The sequence below is a fragment of the Oncorhynchus gorbuscha genome, linkage group LG15, assembly GCF_021184085.1.
Source record: "Oncorhynchus gorbuscha isolate QuinsamMale2020 ecotype Even-year linkage group LG15, OgorEven_v1.0, whole genome shotgun sequence".
NCBI classification, from domain to species: domain Eukaryota; kingdom Metazoa; phylum Chordata; class Actinopteri; order Salmoniformes; family Salmonidae; genus Oncorhynchus; species Oncorhynchus gorbuscha.
This window is the reverse complement of record NC_060187.1, coordinates 66,178,865-66,199,702: the sequence shown is the minus strand read 5'-3', so window position 1 is coordinate 66,199,702 and position 20,838 is coordinate 66,178,865. Positions and strand designations below refer to the sequence as shown.

Below are 20,838 nucleotides of genomic sequence, written 5' to 3'. Positions count from 1 at the left end.
CCTAGCCTCTCCCCATATTCCTTCATTTAGCTACCGCTGCAACTCCAATACTCCTGCCTATGCATTAAAAATGCTAATAGGTAGCCTGAAGATATATTATATTAGTCTGTGTATTTAATGAACCTTCTGTTTCAATCCTGGCCTTAAGCTCCCCTTCTCTCACACACATGAACACACACACATACACACATGAAAACACACACACACGCACACGTATTCACAAACACATACACACATACACACACTCTCTCTCGCTCAAACGCCCCCCCCCCCTTCCGCAACAGGCTCATGTGTGAGTGAGAGAGGTAATGGGATAGAGGGAGGAAGAGGGAGAAGTAGAAAGAGAGGATGAATGATGAGAGATGAATGAGGAGGAGTGAGTCAGCCAGTATACAACTGCTCATTTGCGTCACTATGTGTACATGTGGGTGTGAGCATTCTACATGCACGTGTGTACATTAACACACACTTGTGTGTGTGTGTGTGTGTGTGTGTGTGTGTGTGTGTGTGTGTGTGTGTGTGTGTGTGTGTGTGTGTGTGTGTGTGTGTGTGTGTGTGTGTGTGTGTGTGTGTGTGTGTGTGTGTGTGTGTGTGTGTGTGTGTGTGTACAGACATACACCCACATTGACCGCTGAGTATTTCTGTTGGTTATTTCCTTCTTTGCAAAACTGGAATAATGATTTCCAATGTGTACAAGCTGATTATAAAGATAATGACTCTTCCACCTGACTTCCTCTTCTCATCCTCCTGTCTTCCTCTCTAGTTCTAGCGAGGGACTGTGACACAGGGCTCAACTCAGAGCTCTCCTACTTCATCCAGAGTCCCGACTTTGCCATCTCTTCCAGGGGTGTGATCAGCCCCAGCCAACGGTTGGACTACGAGCGGCCAAATCACATGTACGAGTTTGTGGTGGTTGCCGTGGACAACGGGACTCCACCCCGCACCGGGACCGCCTCCATCCGGTTCAGAATGGCCAATACCAACGACGAGGCTCCTATCTTCTCTCAAGCTGTGTATGTTGTCCCTCTATCTGTTTCTGCCTCTCTAACACCCTTTTCTCCTCTCATTTCTCCTCTCTTATCCTATGCCACTGTGCTGGTTGGCTGCCCCCCTTCCATCACACACACAACCATACATACACACACACACAACCATACATCCACACCCACACACACAACTCCCTCTTTAGTCCTATGAGGTGGCATTTGGCTAGCGTAGCCACAGGCAGAGCGAACCATTTGGAGCCATGCAGAGATATAGCAGCGTGCCAACAGTGACACACTAGCACACAGAGAGGGACACAGTGAGACTTTAGCCCTGCCACATGCCTACAGAGGATGGGCCAATCCATTAAACATGGTGTGTGTGTGTGTGTGTGTGTGTGTGTGTGTGTGTGTGTGTGTGTGTGTGTGTGTGTGTGTGTGTGTGTGTGTGTGTGTGTGTGTGTGTGTGTGTGTGTGTGTGTGTGTGTGTGTGTGTGTGTGTGTGTGTGTGTGTGTGTGTGTGTGTGTGTGTGTGCTCCCCTTCTCTGGGGCAGGACTAGTCCATGGTACCAGAAGAGACGCTTCAGAGGGCTGGGGAGGGAAACAGATGGTAGGGTTTGGGGATGAGCTACAGCAGGTTCTCTCTCATCCCTCTTTTTCTCTCATCCCTTTGCAAAAATACATATTGAAGAAATTAATAAATGATGAAAGAAAATACATGCAAATTAAATGTAATGCCAATGACATAATATAATAATAATGACTGTATGAATATTTGTTTTACAAATCTTTCTCTCTCTCTCTCTCTCTCTCTCTCTCTCTCTCTCTTTCTTTCTTTCTTTCTTTCTTTCTTTCTTTCTTTCTTTCTTTCTTTCTTTCTATCTATCTATCTAATCCCTCCCTCCCTTTCTCTCCCTCTCTCTCCCTTTCTCTCTCTCTGTCTGTCTGCAGCTATAAGACGTTCTTGTCGGAGGACGCTGGTCCTGACACTCTGGTGGCCATTGTCCACGCCAATGACCCTGATGGAGACGGGGTCTCTTACGCCATCACTGGCGGCAACGAGGACAGTAACTTTCAGCTGGACAACCAGAAGGGTGCGTAGAGTTGACAGTGTTGTGTTTCAAAGGGTTTATTTAAGATGCTTGTATGGAGAAGGACTGGAGAAGGTATAACATAGTGGTTCTATAGAAGGGCTTTCAGACGCACATGAAAACACAGGCAGACAAACGGACAGTCATATGCATGTATGGAGATAAACAGACATTCTTAAACCCTAACGCATAAATGCAGATGAACTCTAACATGTGCATACACTAATTCAGAAGGAGAAAAAACAAGAATACGCCTGGACACACACACACACACATACACACACACACACACACACACACACACACACACACACACACACACACACACACACACACACACACACACACACACACACACACACACACACACACACACACACACACACACACACACACACACACACATACTTGTTATTCAGATTAGCTTGTGTTGCTGTGGTAACTTCAATTGGGGATCAAGCTCAATGCTAGTCCAGCGGGAACCCAAATCTCTAACAAGAACCCCCTCTACTCTCACACACACACTTCATAGTCATACTCTCCTAGCACAGCCCCTTTTATTTTCCTGTTCATCTCTGTTTGTCTTTGTGGACTCCATGTAAATAGATGTTTTGAGTCCGTCTCCTTTTGTGTGTGTGTGTGTGTGTGTGTGTGTGTGTGTGTGTGTGTGTGTGTGTGTGTGTGTGTGTGTGTGTGTGTGTGTGTGTGTGTGTGTGTGTGTGTGTGTGTGTGTGTGTGTGTGTGTGTGTGTGTGTGTGTGTGTGTGTGTGTGTGTGTGTGTGTGCATGTGTTTGTACATGTTTGTATATAAGTCTCTCAGTCTCTCTGTGTACTGGCTTTCACACTTTCTTCACAGTCGAGTCTCTCTACGTCTGCGTTGGCAATCTTCTGGTTATCGTTTGTTTACAAGAGCCCTCTCTCGCCTCCGAGGTGGAAACACTGACTAATGCTTAAGCCCCCTGCCTTCCTTATCACCAGCCCCGCACTGCACTGCCTCTCCACCACACAGCCTATTACGGCCACACACACACACACACACACACACACACACACACACACACACACACACACACACACACACACACACACACACACACACACACACACACACACACACACACACACACACACACACACAAAGATGTCCTTTGGCTTTTTCCACTGTTAGCGAGGGGAAAAGTTGTCACTTCAAAGACTTAAGCTGCATTTGTATGTATATTTCTCTCTGTACTTTGGTAGACATAGTTACTTATTTATTTGTGAGGAATCTGCATTGGAGAAATGTGTCAAAAGATGTAGGGTCCTAAAGGGCTTGTTGTAGGGGATTGTAAAGAGTGGGGGCTTGGGGTAAAATATTTCCCCCCTTTGTAGTTAAAGCTACTTTTTGAGTGTTGGTTTGATTATTTGTGTGTGTGTAGTAGGTTTGTCTGTTTGTGTGCTATAGTAACAAAGATGGCTGCCATTGTCTCTCTCTCTAGGCATCATCAAACTGCGGCGGAGCCCCCCTCCTATCCTGCGTGGCCCCCAGTACATCCTCAACATTACCGCCACTGATGACAACGCGGCAGACGGACCATATCCCCTCAGTAACTCTGCCCAGGTCATAGTGGGCATCAACGACATCAACAACAACAAGCCTGTCTTTGAAGAGGTGAGGGAAGGGGGGCATTGGACACATTATGGGTGTGTGTGAAGCCTGTGTGCTGTCGAAAAATACAGCGATGAGGCATATAAAGTTGCAGTGGAGATGAAAAGAGAGAGGGGCAAAGAGCGAGAAAGACTGATAGCGATAAGGAGAGAGAGAGAGAGAGAGAGAGAGAGAGAGAGAGAGAGAGAGAGAGAGAGAGAGAGAGAGAGAGAGAGAGAGAGAGAGAGAGAGAGAGAGAGAGAGAGAGTTACATAGTGACTGAGGGAGGAGAGGCAGAGGTCCACAGCACTAGGGATGAGAGAGATGACAGAAAGAGAGAGAAGAACATAGTGACTGAGGGAGGAGAGGCAGAGGTCCACAGCACTAGGGATGAGAGAGATGACAGAAAGAGAGAGAAGAACATAGTGACTGAGGGAGGAGAGGCAGAGGTCCACAGCACTAGGGATGAGAGAGATGACAGACAGAAAGAGAGAGAGGAACATGCCAGGTTGCAAGTTCAAAGTAGAGACAGCTGGTGTTCTCCTGTGGGGCAGAACTCCACTCCACTGCAGTCCTGAACACTCCAGGGTCAGACCAGAATCCCCTCTTAGCATAGCTCAGATCAGCTCAGCACGGTTCGTCCCCAAAGATGAATATTTCAGCAGGGACTTGCCCACAGGGTCAGTGGGTTCTGCAAAATCTGACAACCCATTCAATTTGGCAACTCCTTGCTCCCCACGTCATGCGTGTTAACTAGTCTTATCGTGATGGATGTTGAATGCTGGCTGGGGAGGTCACAGTCCATCTGTGCTGGTTGACCAGTGTGTCGGCTACTGGTCATTTTTAATTGGGACTTACTTTTACAACTGACAAATGCAGCATCAATGCCATAAGTGCTGTGTGAACTCTGCCCCCTCAGTGCCATAACTACAGTGTCAACACCGGTGTCCTGGAGAACCAGCCCCCTGGGACATTTGTCCTCCGCATTCACGCCCTCGACGCAGACATGGGGGTCAACGGAGAGGTCAAATACGGGATCATGCACCGAGACGGGACATCATCCGGCTTCGTCATCAACCCTGACACAGGTTAGGGGACAGACCACAGTCAAACTGTATCAGAACATCTCTAATTCATTGCTGTGGAATGGCTGACTGTATGTATCTAGAGGACATCAGTAACATTCGGTAAAATACATTGTGTGTGTGTGTGTGTGTGTGTGTGTGTGTGTGTGTGTGTGTGTGTGTGTGTGTGTGTGTGTGTGTGTGTGTGTGTGTGTGTGTGTGTGTGTGTGTGTGTGTGTGTGTGTGTGTGTGTGTGTGTCCAGGTGTGATTAGCACCACAGTGAGTTTCGACCACAGCGTGCGTGTCTGTGCAACAGACCTCCAGGTGTGATTAGCACCACAGTGAGTTTCGACCGCGAGCGCCAGAGAGAGTACTCCCTGTCTGTCACGGCAACAGACCTGGCCCAGGAGCCCCTCATCGGCATCTGCCAGATCACCATCCTCATCGCCGACCAGAACGACAACGACCCGAAGTTTGAGAACAGCCGCTACCAGTGTAAGGGTCACCTCTGTCACTCCTCCGTCACACCTTGGGTCATCTCGGTCACACTCATCATTTCACCTCTGTCACTCCTCCGTCATCTCGGTCACACTCATCATTTCACCTCTGTCACTCCTCCGTCACCTCCGTCACACCTTGGGTCATCTCGGTCACACTCATCATTTCACCTCTGTCACTCCTCCGTCACCTCCGTCACACCTTGGGTCACCTGGGTCATTTCTCTGTCACTCCTCCGTCACACCTTGGGTCACTCATCATTTCACCTCTGTCACTCCTCCGTCACCTCCGTCACACCTTGGGTCATCTCGGTCACACTCATCATTTCACCTCTGTCACTCCTCCGTCACCTCCGTCACACCTTGGGTCATCTCGGTCACACTCATCATTTAACCTCTGTCACTCCTCCGTCACACCTTGGGTCATCTCGGTCACACTCATCATTTCACCTCTGTCCTTCTCCTGCTTGGTTCAGACAATTTCATTATCAAATGTGCCTGTTGGTCTTGTTCAACACATTAAGTCATCTTATCAAGGTATTATAAAGGTATTATCTTGGCTGCTGTCTTTTAATCCCCCATCCCCCTACACCAAATATGGTTGTTTAGTTTTGAGTGTTGCGTAGGGGAACCAGTGTTCTCTCTCAGGGTTGCCCTGCCATAGACACAAAGGGACTGTCCCCTTATCCAAGCTTCCCTCTCCCCTCCTCCACACCCCTCCAACAAGTGCTTACTAAACCCTTTGCTCAATATTCCACCAGGAATTCAAATGTTGTTCCATTCTAAAGCGCTCTCATGTGAGAGTTCCCTCCCTCACCTTGTTGTGCCAAGTGTACTTTAAGGTCAAAGGTCAAGTCAAAACTGTGCTTGCTCAGCAATGTCCAGCAGCTCAAGGACCCAATGTCCTCTTATCCCAGTCCAAAGGCACTTGTTTGTGGCTTCTGTGTTTTGTCTTAACAGTTTTCAAGGTAAAAGTATATTGTGAAAGGTAAGACTTAGCAGCCCCCCTGAAGTCCCAATAAACCATATGCTGATGTATATATTAAATCACAAGTAATCCTGGAAAGCTTTTAAGACTGATGAAAACGTTGACGCCTCCCTGCTCTCCGGAGTCCGTGTTTGTTTACCATGTGTGCCAATATGTGTGTTGATAAGCCCCATGTCAGAATCCCTTTTATCACATTAGAACAAGACTGTTGGAGTGGCTTATTAACTATTTAACAGGGAGACTGAAATGTTTCTAGGACACACGCATTTATTTCGGGTCTCTTTGACTGAAATGCGTTGATTTTAGCTGGAAATTGCCACCACCGCTGCTGTTGTTATTGCTCTTGTTGATGTTGTTTGTTGTCGGCGGTGATGTTGATGTGTTAACCCTTCGTGTGGCAGACTTCCTGCGCGAGGACACGCCGGTGGGGACTAGCTTCCTGCGAGCAGCGGCACACGATGATGACCAGGGGAGTAACGCCGCTATCGCCTACTCTCTGTCCCGTCAGCAGCCGGCCTACCTGCACATCAACCCCAGCACAGGCTGGGTGTACGTCAACCACCCCATCTCACAGGTGTGTGTCCGTGTGTTGTGTGTGTGTTTGGTGTGCGTGTGTGTGTGTCTGTGTGTTGTGTGTGTGTGTTTGGTGTGTGTGTGTGTGTGTGTGTGTGTGTGTGTGTGTGTGTGTGTGTGTGTGTGTGTGTGTGTGTGTGTGTGTGTGTGTGTGTGTGTGTGTGTGTGTGTGTGTGTGTGTGTGTGTGTGTGTGTGTGTGTGTGTGTGTGTGTGTGTGTGTGTGTACAGCACCACCCTGTGCTCCCTCCCAGTGTGTGTGTTTACACTGCGCACCGATCCTTCCCACTGGTCTGATATCATCCACTGAGACTGCTGTACACTCTTCCTACCTCCCTCTGTGGATGCATATTAAACATGGCACGGTCTGGAATAACAACAATGCCCCTGTCTCTCTATATGTGTATATAGAGCACTATGTATCTTACCCACAGCCTGAGGAAGCATTGAATTCACACATGCATACATATACATATATTTACGTGTGTCTGTGTGTCTGTGTGTCTGTGTGTCTGTGTGTCTGTGTGTCTGTGTGGATGCGTGGGTGCGTTGGTGCACGTTTATTTCTGACATTTGGCTGTCTCCCTCCAGGCAGAGGAGAGGTGACACCGTGCAGAAACGATATATTTGTAGGGGTTTGTCGGCGCTGAGCTCTCTTTCTATTGTTTCGCTGTCTTTCTCGTCGCTCTCGTGCGCTCTCTCTCTCTCATTCTCCAAGTCTTCTGTTTCTTGGTCTCTCTTGCTGTATTCTCTTCATGTATTCTTGTTTCTGGTGTGGTTTGTCATTATAGTTTGCTAGCTTAATTGCTTGTCAGTATTCACAGCTTATCACACTGTATGTAGCCTTACAACTGTTCAATGTATGCCATTGTTTAAAAGTGAATATCCTCTGTTCAGATTTCACAGTCCCGTTTGGGAGTGCAGAGGAACAGTTGAAGTAGGAAATTTACATACACCTTAGCCAAATACATTTAAACTCAGTTTTTCAATTTCTGACATTTAATCCTAGTAAAAATTCCCTGTCTAAGACCAGTTAGGATCACCACTTTATTTTAAGAATGTGAAATGTCAGAATAATAGTCGAGATAATTATTTATTTCAGCTTTTATTTATTTCATCACATTCCCAGTGGGTCAGAAGTTTACATACACTCAATTAGTATTTGGTAGCATTGCCTTTAAATTGTTTTACTTGGGTCAAATGTTTCGGGTAGCCTTCCACAAGCTTCCCACAAGAAGTTTGATTAATTTTGGCCCATTCCTCCTGACAGAGCTGGTGTAATTGAGTCAGGTTTGTAGGCCTCCGTGCTCGCACACGCTTTTTCAGTTATGCCCACAAATGTTCTATAGGATTGAGGTCACGGCTTTGTGATGGCCACTCCAATACCTTGACTTTGTTGTCCTTAAGCCATTTTTGCCACAACTTTGGAAGCATGCTTGGGGTCATTGTCCATTTGGAAGACCCATTTGCGACCAAGCTTTAACTTCCTGACTGATGTCTTGAGATGTTGCTTCAATATATCCACATCATTTTCCTACCTCATGATGCCATCTATTTTGTGAAGTGCACCAGTCCCTCCTGCAGCAAAGCATCCCCACAATATGATGCTGCCACCCCAGTGCTTCACGGTTGGTATGGTGTTCTTCGGCTTGCAAGCATCCCCCTTTTTCCTCCAAACATAACGATGGTCATTATGACCAAACAGTTCTATTTTTGTTTTATCAGACCAGATGACATTTCTCCAAAAAGTACGATCTTTGTCCCCATGTGCAGTTGCAAACCATAGTCTGCCTTTTTTATGACGTTTTTGGAGCAGTGGCTTCTTCCTTGCTGAGCTGCCTTTCAGGTTATGTCGATATAGGACTAGTTTTACTGTGGATGTAGATACTTTTGTACCTGTTTCCTCCAGCATCTTCCCAAGGTCCTTTGCTGTTGTTCTGGGATTGATTTGCACTTTTCGCACCAAAAGTATGTTCATCTCTAGGAGACAGAACACGTCTCCTTCCTGAGCGGTATGACGGCTGCGTGGTCCCATGGTGTTTATACTTGTGTACTATAGTTTGTACAGATGAACATACCTTCAGGCATTTGGAAAATGCTCCCAAGGATGAACCTGTCATGCAGGTGAAAGAGGACCCAAAAGCGACTTGGCGAAAACAGAGTCTTTAATCCAGTAAAGTAAATACAAACAAAAAACACAACTTTCACTCGAAATGACGAGGACAAACTGGAGACTCGATCTTGAACAGCAGGTGAACAGCAGGTTGCCTCGGGAAGGCACTTGAACCAGACAGACTCAGACACCTGCTCACCACGCAGCATCTGAGGAAAACACGACACGACAGGGCGATACACAAACACAGCACGGTGAATTCTAGACAAGGAACCGACAGGACAGGAACGGAACACAAAGGAAGAAATAGGGACTCTAATCAGGGGAAAGGATCGGGAACAGGTGTGGGAAGACTAAATGATTGATTAGGGGAATAGGAACAGCTGGGAGCAGGAACGGAACGATAGAGAGAAGAGAGAGCGAGAGAGTGAGAGAGGGAGGGGGAGAGAGAGGGATAGAAAGAGGGAAAGAACCTAATAAGACCAGCAGAGGGAAACGAATAGAATGGGAAGCACAGGGACAAGACAAGATAATAAATGACAAAACATGACAGAACCAGACTTGTGGAGGTCTCCAATTGTTTTTTTGAGGTCTTGGCCAATTTCTTTTGATTTTCCCATGATGTCAAGCAAATAGGCACTGAGTTTGAAGGTAGGCCTTGAAATTCATCCACAGGTACACCTCCAATTGACTCAAATGATGTCAATTAGCCTATCGGAAGCTTCTAAAGCCATGACATCATTTTCTGGAATTTTTCAAGCTGTTTAAAGGCAAAGTCAACGTAGTGTATGTAAACTTCTGACCCATTGGAATTGTGATACAGCGAATTCTAAATGAAATAATCTGTCTGTAAACAATTTTTGTTGATGTCTTAACCAACTTGCCAAAACTATAGTTGGTTAAAAGAAATTTGTGGAGTGGTTGAAAAATCAGTTTTAATGACTCCAACCTACGTGTATGTAAACTTACGACTTCAACTGTATGTATGGAATCAATAGTATCTCTGGTGAATTTGGAAATAAGATTGATATCAACAGTCATATATGTCGGGTAGAGCTATGTTGCCATTGTAGATCTTACGTTGTTAGAATATCTCTCTCTATCTCTCTCTCTCTCTCTCTCTCTCTCTCTCTCTCTCTCTCTCTCTCTCTCTCTCTCTCTCTCTCTCTCTCTCTCTCTCTCTCTCTCTCTCTCTCTCCCTCCCCCATTTTGCCACAGCTAAGAAAGAAGGGGGAAGGTGGGATGCTTGAGGTTAGGTTCTAGGTGACCCGTACCAACTAGTGGAATATATCATAGAAAAACGCCATCTCTTTGTTCTCCAAGTCCAACCACCTCCCAAAGCCAAATCAAGATGTGGAGCGAATGACCCCATCTTCACCCTGTCACACAATGGACTTGTGAAGTCTCCCAGTTAATATCCCATATAAATAATGTTGAATATTCCTCCACTTTAAATGTCAGCCCTTTCTCTCATCGCACTTTTCTCCTTAGCAAGGATCTGTTTAACCAAGCTTTCACACTCCCCTGGCAGAGAACCATTTATCTGAATACCTCCATGTCAGTTGGAAAGTCTCCTCTCTCATTGCTCTCTTTCTTTCTCTCTCTCTCTCTCTCTCTCTCTCCACCTCCCTCCCTGTCTCTCTCCCTCTCTCTGTTTCTCGTTCTGTCTCTCTCTCTCTGTATCTCTCGCGTGATGTAAGGATGAATGACATCAGAGCAGTCTTCTGTAGACAGTAGGAAGGTTGTGGTTTAGAGGAGGAGGTCACTGGAAGGTCATGACACGGACTAAGTGGATAAGGTTGTAAATATGATGCATCTGATCTGTTACTTAGTGGATTGGAACAAACTGATGTAGACAGAGATAAAGACCTTCCAAGAGGGGGGGGGGGGTCAACCATGGGTTTTGTTCAGCTCCATATGCTTTCCATGTCTAACCTCCGTGTCGCCCCTCCTTCCTCTCTTCTATTTGTCGTCAGACGTCGAGGATCAGCCAGCAGATCGTGGCCACAGACGGGGGCAACAGGAGCAGCTCTGTGGAGCTGACCGTCATCATCACCAACGTACACAACCAGCCTCCCCAGTGGGGGCAGCTAGAGTACTGGGTCACCGTGCCCGAGAACACAGTTCGCGACGCCAAGATAGTGGTGAGTGGACCTCATTGTGACCTGTTCCTTAACCAGGAGAGATGGTGTCTACTGACACTATGATATAAGGTAAACCACAACCATACATAGGTTTCTGGTAGTAGTGGTTGTGGTAGAGATGGTGTCTACTGACACTATGATATAAGGTAAACCACAACCATACATAGGTTTCTGGTAGTAGTGGTTGTGGTAGAGATGGTGTCTACTGACACTATGATATAAGGTCAACCACAACCATACATAGGTTTCTGGTAGTAGTGGTTGTGGTAGAGATGGTGTCTACTGACACTATGATATAAGGTCAACCACAACCATACATAGGTTTCTGGTAGTAGTGGTTGTGGTAGAGATGGTGTCTACTGACACTATGATATAAGGTCAACCACAACCATACATAGGTTTCTGGTAGTAGTGGTTGTGGTAGAGATGGTTCAATGCTCTACCAACTGCAACTTGGGGGAATGTTCCAACATGACAGCCTAATCTCTTTCCAACTGACCAAGATAATAAAGACCCCCCCAAAAGGAGTTCCCCAGAAGCAGCTTGCCAATATAGTGGGGGCTAGGCTACTATTAGTGCCTCCAGACAGACTGGCATCAACATCTCTAGGACCTTACTCCTTGTCGGAGGGGAAAGTGGTTCTTCTGAGACTATTCCCATCCGTGCGTCCCGCCTATTCATCGGGAAAGAGAGCCTTGAGGAGCGGTAGTAGAAAACACACTTCACTTTCCCCAACCATCAGCATGTTTAGCAGGGTACTGAAACATCACACTTTACCCCCGCCGCCTCCCTCCCAGTGCTTCTCCTCTTCCATCTTACCCCCGCCGCCTCCCTCCCAGTGCTTCTCCTCTTCCATCTTACCACTGCCGCCTCCCTCCCAGTGCTTCTCCTCTTCCATCTTACCCCCGCCGCCTCCCTCCCAGTGCTTCTCCTCTTCCATCTTACCACTGCCGCCTCCCTCCCAGTGCTTCTCCTCTTCCATCTTACCCCCGCCGCCTCCCTCCCAGTGCTTCTCCTCTTCCATCTTACCCCCGCCGCCTCCCTCCCAGTGCTTCTCCTCTTCCATCTTACCACTGCCGCCTCCCTCCCAGTGCTTCTCCTCTTCCATCTTACCCCCGCCGCCTCCCTCCCAGTGCTTCTCCTCTTCCATCTTACCCCCGCCGCCTCCCTCCCAGTGCTTCTCCTCTTCCATCTTACCCCCGCCGCCTCCCTCCCAGTGCTTCTCCTCTTCCATCTTACCCCCGCCGCCTCCCTCCCAGTGCTTCTCCTCCTCCATCTTACCCCCGCCGACCTCCCTCCCAGTGCTTCTCCTCTTCCATCTTACCCCCGCCGCCTCCCTCCCAGTGCTTCTCCTCTTCCATCTTCCCCCCGCCGCCTCCCTCCCAGTGCTTCTCCTCTTCCATCTTACCCCTGCCGCCTCCCTCCCAGTGCGTCTCCTCTTCCATCTTACCCCCGCCGCCTCCCTCCCAGTGCTTCTCCTCTTCCATCTTACCCCCGCCGCCTCCCTCCCAGTGCTTCTCCTCTTCCATCTTACCCCCGCCGCCTCCCTCCCAGTGCTTCTCCTCTTCCATCTTACCACTGCCGCCTCCCTCCCAGTGCTTCTCCTCTTCCATCTTACCCCCGCCGCCTCCCTCCCAGTGCTTCTCCTCTTCCATCTTACCCCCGCCGCCTCCCTCCCAGTGCTTCTCCTCTTCCATCTTACCCCCGCCGCCTCCCTCCCAGTGCTTCTCCTCTTCCATCTTACCCCCGCCGCCTCCCTCCCAGTGCTTCTCCTCCTCCATCTTACCCCCGCCGACCTCCCTCCCAGTGCTTCTCCTCTTCCATCTTACCCCCGCCGCCTCCCTCCCAGTGCTTCTCCTCTTCCATCTTCCCCCTCCGCCTCCCTCCCAGTGCGTCTCCTCTTCCATCTTACCCCTGCCGCCTCCCTCCCAGTGCGTCTCCTCTTCCATCTTACCCCCGCCGCCTCCCTCCCAGTGCTTCTCCTCTTCCATCTTACCCCCGCCGCCTCCCTCCCAGTGCTTCTCCTCTTCCATCTTACCCCCGCTGCCTCCCTCCCAGTGCTTCTCCTCCTCCATCTTACCCCCGCCGCCCCCTCCCAGTGCTTCTCCTCTTCCATCTTACCCCTGCTGCCTCCCTCCCAGTGGTTCTCCTCTTCCATCTTACCCCCGCCGCCTCCCTCCCAGTGCTTCTCCTCCTCCATCTTACCCCGCCGCCTCCCTCCCAGTGCTTCTGCTCTTCCATCTTACCCCTGCCGCCTCCCTCCCAGTGCTTCTCCTCTTCCATCTTACCCCCACGGCCTCCCTCCCAGTGCTTCTCCTCCTCCATCTTACCCCCGCCGCCTCCCTCCCAGTGCTTCTCCTCTTCCATCTTACCCCCGCCGCCTCCCTCCCAGTGCTTCTCCTCTTCCATCTTACCCCCGCCGCCTCCCTCCCAGTGCTTCTCCTCTTCCATCTTACCCCCGCCGCCTCCCTCCCAGTGCTTCTCCTCTTCCATCTTACCCCCGCCGCCTCCCTCCCAGTGCTTCTCCTCTTCCATCTTACCCCCCGCCGCCTCCCTCCCAGTGCTTCTCCTCTTCCATCTTACCCCCGCCGCCTCCCTCCCAGTGCTTCTCCTCTTCCATCTTACCCCCGCCGCCTCCCTCCCAGTGCTTCTCCTCTTCCATCTTACCCCCGCCGCCTCCCTCCCAGTGCTTCTCCTCTTCCATCTTACCCCCGCCGCCTCCCTCCCAGTGCTTCTCCTCTTCCATCTTACCCCCGCCGCCTCCCTCCCAGTGCTTCTCCTCTTCCATCTTACCCCGCCGCCTCCCTCCCAGTGCTTCTCCTCTTCCATCTTACCCCCGCCGCCTCCCTCCCAGTGCTTCTCCTCTTCCATCTTACCCCCGCCGCCTCCCTCCCAGTGCTTCTCCTCTTACATCTTACCCCCGCCGCCTCCCTCCCAGTGCTTCTCCTCTTACATCTTACCCCCGCCGCCTCCCTCCCAGTGCTTCTCCTCTTCCATCTTACCCCTGCCGCCTCCCTCCCAGTGCTTCTCCTCTTCCATCTTACCCCTGCCGCCTCCCTCCTAGTGCTTCTCCTCTTCCATCTTACCCCTGCCGCCTCCCTCCCAGTGCTTCTCCTCTTCCATCTTACCCCCGCGGCCTCCCTCCTAGTGCTTCTCCTCCTCCATCTTACCCCTGCTGCCTCCCTCCCAGTGCTTCTCCTCTTCCATCTTACCACCGCCGCCTCCCTCCCAGTGCTTCTCCTCTTCCATCTTACCCCTGCCGCCTCCCTCCCAGTGCTTCTCCTCCTCCATCTTACCCCTGCTGCCTCCCTCCCAGTGCTTCTCCTCTTCCATCTTACCCCCGAGGCCTCCCTCCCAGTGCTTCTCCTCTTCAATCTTACCCCTGCTGCCTCCCTCCCAGTGCTTCTCCTCTTCAATCTTACCCCTGCCGCCTCCCTCCCAGTGCTTCTCCTCTTCCATCTTACCCCCGCGGCCTCCCTCCTAGTGCTTCTCCTCCTCCATCTTACCCCTGCTGCCTCCCTCCCAGTGCTTCTCCTCTTCCATCTTACCACCGCCGCCTCCCTCCCAGTGCTTCTCCTCTTCCATCTTACCCCTGCCGCCTCCCTCCCAGTGCTTCTCCTCCTCCATCTTACCCCTGCTGCCTCCCTCCCAGTGCTTCTCCTCTTCCATCTTACCCCCGAGGCCTCCCTCCCAGTGCTTCTCCTCTTCAATCTTACCCCTGCTGCCTCCCTCCCAGTGCTTCTCCTCTTCAATCTTACCCCTGCTGCCTCCCTCCCAGTGCTTCTCCTCTTCCAGCTTACCCCCGCGGCCTCCCTCCCAGTGCTTCTCCTCCTCCATCTTACCCCTGCTGCCTCCCTCCCAGTGCTTCTCCTCCTCCATCTTACCCCTGCTGCCTCCCTCCCAGTGCTTCTCCTCTTCCATCTTACCCCCGCCGCCTCCCTCCCAGTGCTTCTCCTCCTCCATCTTACCCCTGCTGCCTCCCTCCCAGTGCTTCTCCTCTTCCATCTTACCCCCGCTGCCTCCCTCCCAGTGCTTCTCCTCTTCCATCTTACCCCCGCCGCCTCCCTCCCAGTGCTTCTCCTCTTCCATCTTACCCCCGCCGCCTCCCTCCCAGTGCTTCTCCTCTTCCATCTTACCCCGCCGCCTCCCTCCCAGTGCTTCTCCTCTTCCATCTTACCCCCGAGCCCTCCCTCCCAGTGCTTCTCCTCCTCCATCTTACCCCTGCTGCCTCCCTCCCAGTGCTTCTCCTCTTCCATCTTACCCCCGAGGCCTCCCTCCCAGTGCTTCTCCTCTTCAATCTTACCCCTGCTGCCTCCCTCCCAGTGCTTCTCCTCTTCAATCTTACCCCTGCCGCCTCCCTCCCAGTGCTTCTCCTCTTCCATCTTACCCCCGCCGCCTCCCTCCCAGTGCTTCTCCTCTTCCATCTTACCCCCGCCGCCTCCCTCCCAGTGCTTCTCCTCTTCCATCTTACCCCTGCTGCCATCCATGCCTGTCTTCATTTTGCACATGATTCAAAAGTATGCTACAAATGTTAAATGTAATGTTAGAAGATTTTCCCGGATAGTGTTGCCTTTAATAGTAGTGAGTCAGTCTTTGAAAAGGAGAGGGCGCGGGACGTATTGACGCTACTTTCGCCAAAATCATGTTCATTCACTCGCTTTGCTTCGCTTGTCGTTTTTGATAACCTGTTTTTAAATATGCTCCCGGGCCCCTTTTTTTTGACAACACCGAATTAGAATTGATCCCTCTATGGCAGGAGATGGCAGAAACACAACGAGCCACCCGGTATCTGTGTCAGCGTTGACACGGGAGACAAAGGCAGCGAGGAGAAGAAAGATGATCAAATTATACACCCTGTTAAGACTCTACAATGGTCTCTTATTGCCTCGGACTGCTCAACTGAGAGAGACACTTAATTACTGTATTCATCTCCTGACAGCTCAGCTCGCGTCCCCACAGCTTCATTGGGAGAGAGAGAGAGAGAGAGAGAGAGAGAGAGAGAGAGAGAGAGAGAGAGAGAGAGAGAGAGAGAGAGAGAGAGAGAGAGAGAGAGAGAGAGAGAGAGAGAGAGAGAGATAGTAGTAAATGAATGCCACTCTAATCTACTCGAGGCTCTTTACATATTTTAACACAGACGTCTCCCTCAAAGTGGTTGTTCCGTGGAATTGGAAAAGAGTAAAGGCTGTGTCACATACTCTCATTCTCTCTCTTTCATAGTTTCTCTCTCTGGAACCTGTTGGTCAATAGCCAGATGACCTTCAGGTCTCCCTCTCAGTCTTTCTCTCCTTATCTCTCGCTCTCTCTCTTTCTTGCTCTCTCTTTCTTTGTCTCTCTGTCTCTCCATGTCTCTCTTGAACCCCTCTCTGGAACCGGTTGGTCGATGGCCAAAACTCCTTCTCTTCCCACCTTGGTTCATTCCCCCACCTCCACCCCCTTCCTCTCCTCTTCGTTGGTTCATTCCCCCACCTCCACCCCCTTCCTCTCCTCTTCGTTGGTTCATTCCCCCACCTCCACCCCCTTCCTCTCCTCTTCGTTGGTTCATTCCCCCACCTCCACCCCCTTCCTCTCCTCTTCGTTGGTTCAGTCCCCCACCTCCACCCCCTTCCTCTCCTCTTCGTTGGTTCATTCCCCCACCTCCACCCCCTTCCTCTCCTCTTCGTTGGTTCATTCCCTCACCTCCACCCCCTTCCTCTCCTCTTCGTTGGTTCATTCCCCCACCTCCACCCCCTTCCTCTCCTCTTCGTTGGTTCATTCCCCCACCTCCACCCCCTTCCTCTCCTCTTCGTTGGTTCATTCCCACCCTCCACCCCCTTTCCTCTCCTCTTCGTTGGTTCATTCCCCCACCTCCACTCCCTTCCTCTGCTCTTCGTTGGTTCATTCCCCCACCTTCACCCCCTTCCTCTCCTCTTCGTTGGTTCATTCCCCAACCTCCACCCCCTTCCTCTCCTCTTCGTTGGTTCATTCCCCCACCTCCACCCCCTTCCTCTCCTCTTCGTTGGTTCATTCCCCCACCTCCACCCCCTTCCTCTCCTCTTCGTTGGTTCATTCCCCCACCTCCACCCCCTTCCTCTCCTCTTCGTTGGTTCATTCCCCCACCTCCACCCCCTTCCTCTCCTCTTCGTTGGTTCAGTCCCCCACCTCCACCCCCTTCCTCTCCTCTTCGTTGGTTCAGGCCCCCACCTCCACCCCCTTCCTCTCCTCTTCATTGGTTCAGTCCCCCACCTCCACCCCCTTCCTCTCCTCTTCGTTGGTTCAGTCCCCCACCTCCACCCCCTTCCTCTCCTCTTCGTTGGTTCATTCCCCCACCTCCACCCCCTTCCTCTCCTCTTTGTTGGTTCAGTCCCCCACCTCCACCCCCTTCCTCTCCTCTTCGTTGGTTCATTCCCCCACCTTCACCCCCTTCACTCCTCTTCGTTGGTTCATTCCCCCACCTCCACCCCCTTCCTCTCCTCTTCGTTGGTTCATTCCCCCACCTCCACCCCCTTCCTCTCCTCTTCGTTGGTTCATTCCCCCACCTCCACCCCCTTCCTCTCCTCTTCATTGGTTCATTCCCCCACCTCCACCCCCTTCCTCTCCTCTTCGTTGGTTCATTCCCCCAACTCCACCCCTTACTCTCCTCTTCGTTGGTTCAGTCCCCCACCTCCACCCCCTTCCTCTCCTCTTCGTTGGTTCAGGCCCCCACCTCCACCCCCTTCCTCTCCTCTTTGTTGGTTCAGTCCCCCACCTCCACCCCCTTCCTCTCCTCTTCGTTTGTTCAGTCCCCCACCTCCACCCCCTTCCTCTCCTCTTCGTTGGTTCAGTCCCCCACCTCCACCCCCTTCCTCTCCTCTTCGTTGGTTCATTCCCCCACCTCCACCCCCTTCCTCTCCTCTTCGTTGGTTCAGTCCCCCACCTCCACCCCCTTCAAATCAAATCAAATCAAATCAAATTTTTATTTGTCACATACACATGGTTAGCAGATGTTAATGCGAGTGTAGCGAAATGCTTGTGCTTCTAGTTCCGACAATACAGTGATAACCAACAAGTAATCTAACTAACAATTCCAAAACTACTGTCTTATACACAGTGTAAGGGGATGAGGAACATGTACATAAGGATATATGAATGAGTGATGGTACAGAGCAGCATACAGTAGATGGTATCGAGTACAGTATATACATATGAGATGAGTGTGTAGACAAAGTAAACAAAGTGGCATAGTTAAAGTGGCTAGTGATACATGTGTTACATAAGGATGCAGTCGATGATGTAGAGTACAGTATATACATATGCCTATGAGATGAATAATGTAGGGTAAGTAACATTATATAAGGTAGCATTGTTTAAAGTGGCTAGTGATATATTTACATCATTTCCCATCAATTCCCATTATTAAAATGGCTGGAGTTGGGTCAGTGTCAATGACAGTGTGTTGGCAGCAGCCACTCAGTGTTAGTGGTGGCTGTTTAACAGTCTGATGGCCTTGAGATAGAAGCTGTTTTTCAGTCTCTCGGTCCCAGCTTTGATGCACCTGTACTGACCTCGCCTTCTGGATGATAGCGGGGTGAACAGGCAGTGGTTCGGGTGGTTGATGTCCTTGATGATCTTTATGGCCTTCCTGTAACAACGGGTGGTGTAGGTGTCCTGGAGGGCAGGTAGTTTGCCCCCGGTGATGCGTTGTGCAGTCCTCACTACCCTCTGGAGAGCCTTACGGTTGAGGGCGGAGCAGTTGCCGTACCAGGCGGTGATACAGCCCGCCAGGATGCTCTCGATTGTGCATCTGTAGAAGTTTGTGAGTGCTTTTGGTGACAAGCCGAATTTCTTCAGCCTCCTGAGGTTGAATAGGCGCTGCTGCGCCTTCTTCACGACGCTGTCAGTGTGAGTGGACCAATTCAGTTTGTCTGTGATGTGTATGCCGAGGAACTTAAAACTAGCTACCCTCTCCACTACTGTTCCATCGATGTGGATAGGGGGGTGTTCCCTCTGCTGTTTCCTGAAGTCCACAATCATCTCCTTAGTTTTGTTGACGTTGAGTGTGAGGTTATTTTCCTGACACCACACTCCGAGGGCCTTCCTCTCCTCTTCGTTGGTTCAGTCCCCCACCTCCACCCCCTTCCTCTCCTCTTCGTTGGTTCATTCCCCCACCTCCACCCCCTTCCTCTCCTCTTCGTTGGTTCAGTCCCCCACCTCCACCCCCTTCCTCTCCTCTTCATTGGTTCATTCCGACACCGAGGTGGCATTATTGCGTCTATGTAGATTGTTGTTTTAAATTTAGCAGGGCTAATATGATCTGTTAATTACATTGTTGCCAGGGATGAGAGACACGGATGCAGGGAGAAATCTCCATATCAATGAGGCACTTCTCATGTGGAGAGCCAGTAGGATGGTTGCTTTTGTCTCATCAGCGCTGTCAACGCACTTTCCTCCTCAGGCCTATTTTTTGTTGTTGAGGATGTGTGTGGGTTGTTTTTGGGTCCATCTCTTTTTGAAGTGGAGTGATGGAGCATGAGGAGAGTGCCTTGTTGTTTACATACCCTGGGCTTATTCATTGGGGGGTGCAGCCTGTCAAAGATAGATCTGACACAATTCTTTGATATGCTAAACATACATACATACCAGAAGTCACCCACTGCAATACACAAGGAATATGAAGCAGGTGAAAGGTTGACGACAGAACACGAACACAACCCTTTCTCTACACCAAAACATGCTCAAGGCCAACCATTTAGCTTGACAGCAGTGGAGCTAATGCTACGCTAGGCTAGGCCAAGCTAGGCTACGTCTCTGATCTGCTTAACCCCCCAGACATCATTGATGTGTAATGAGATGATTTCTCATCAGAGCTAAGTCCGTGCTGCCTCAGCTTTAGGCTTTTTGCATTGTGCCATTGAGAGGACATGCTAGGCACCTCTGAACTGAAATGCGAGAAATTGAGTTTCTTGTGAATTGTTGACTTATTGAATTCATATGGTCTTGAGCACTTTCTTATGAACATGAACATATGGAAGATGATTCTAGTAAATGTTGGATGCATGTTGACATCTTATGGTCAAGCTTATGAGCCCTTTATAATGTTGTTCATGGATGCATTATGGCCTAGTTACCATTCATGACAACTTTATTAATGGCCACATTGACCCCATAAAGGTCAACTATTACTGTCTACTCTCTTGTGCAGTGACTGTGCATGTGCCAAAGAGGCCAGTCCCAATGGCGCTCTGCATGTGGTCTCATATGTCTTAGCTAATAGAAGAACACACACCACTTTCCCTAGAGATCACCGAGCCCTGTATGAAAGGGTAGTGCTCTTCTACTCTCAGCCCTTTCCTTCATTGATTTCTCTCGGCTTCTTTCTTTTTATCTTTCCTCTCTTCTCTCGTCTGTCTCGCTCTCCCCCCCCCCTCTCCCCCTCCCTCATCCAAACTCTTTCAGGAAGCTCCGTAAATTGGTGTAATGGTCCACTATAGTCTCTGTAGTGTGGTGGGCTCAATAGGTTTACTAATGGTGGTTAATGGCAGCCTCTGATTGGATGGACAAATAATATTGCCTCCTATAAAAGCTTTCAAGATAACGGCTGCCGGGAGTTACCATGGTAGTCGTTTGGCCTTTTAATGGAGAAAACTTTCAACACTTCCAACCGTTAGTGGAGAATCGTTATTAGCCAGAGAACTTGTTCACTTTCTCTTTTTTTCTTCTGCTCTCTCTCTATTCATTTACAAACTCTCTTTATCTACACTCTCCCTCTCTCTTTCTCTCCCTCTCTCTTTCTCTTCCTCTCAC

The 20,838-nt window shown here is 50.1% G+C and overlaps 1 protein-coding gene across 1 annotated transcript in view; it reads left to right on the top strand.

The window, feature by feature from the left end:
* The window catches only part of LOC123998339 (neural-cadherin-like), a 164,421-nt gene that overhangs the window by 113,042 nt on the left and 30,541 nt on the right, over positions 1–20,838 (top strand). The window contains exons 6-12 of the mRNA XM_046303461.1: positions 764–1,013; positions 1,935–2,077; positions 3,553–3,725; positions 4,621–4,789; positions 5,091–5,261; positions 6,653–6,825; positions 10,912–11,079. Of these exons, the coding sequence (XP_046159417.1) occupies positions 764–1,013; positions 1,935–2,077; positions 3,553–3,725; positions 4,621–4,789; positions 5,091–5,261; positions 6,653–6,825; positions 10,912–11,079 (1,247 nt within the window). The remainder of the gene's footprint in view (positions 1–763; positions 1,014–1,934; positions 2,078–3,552; positions 3,726–4,620; positions 4,790–5,090; positions 5,262–6,652; positions 6,826–10,911; positions 11,080–20,838) is intronic.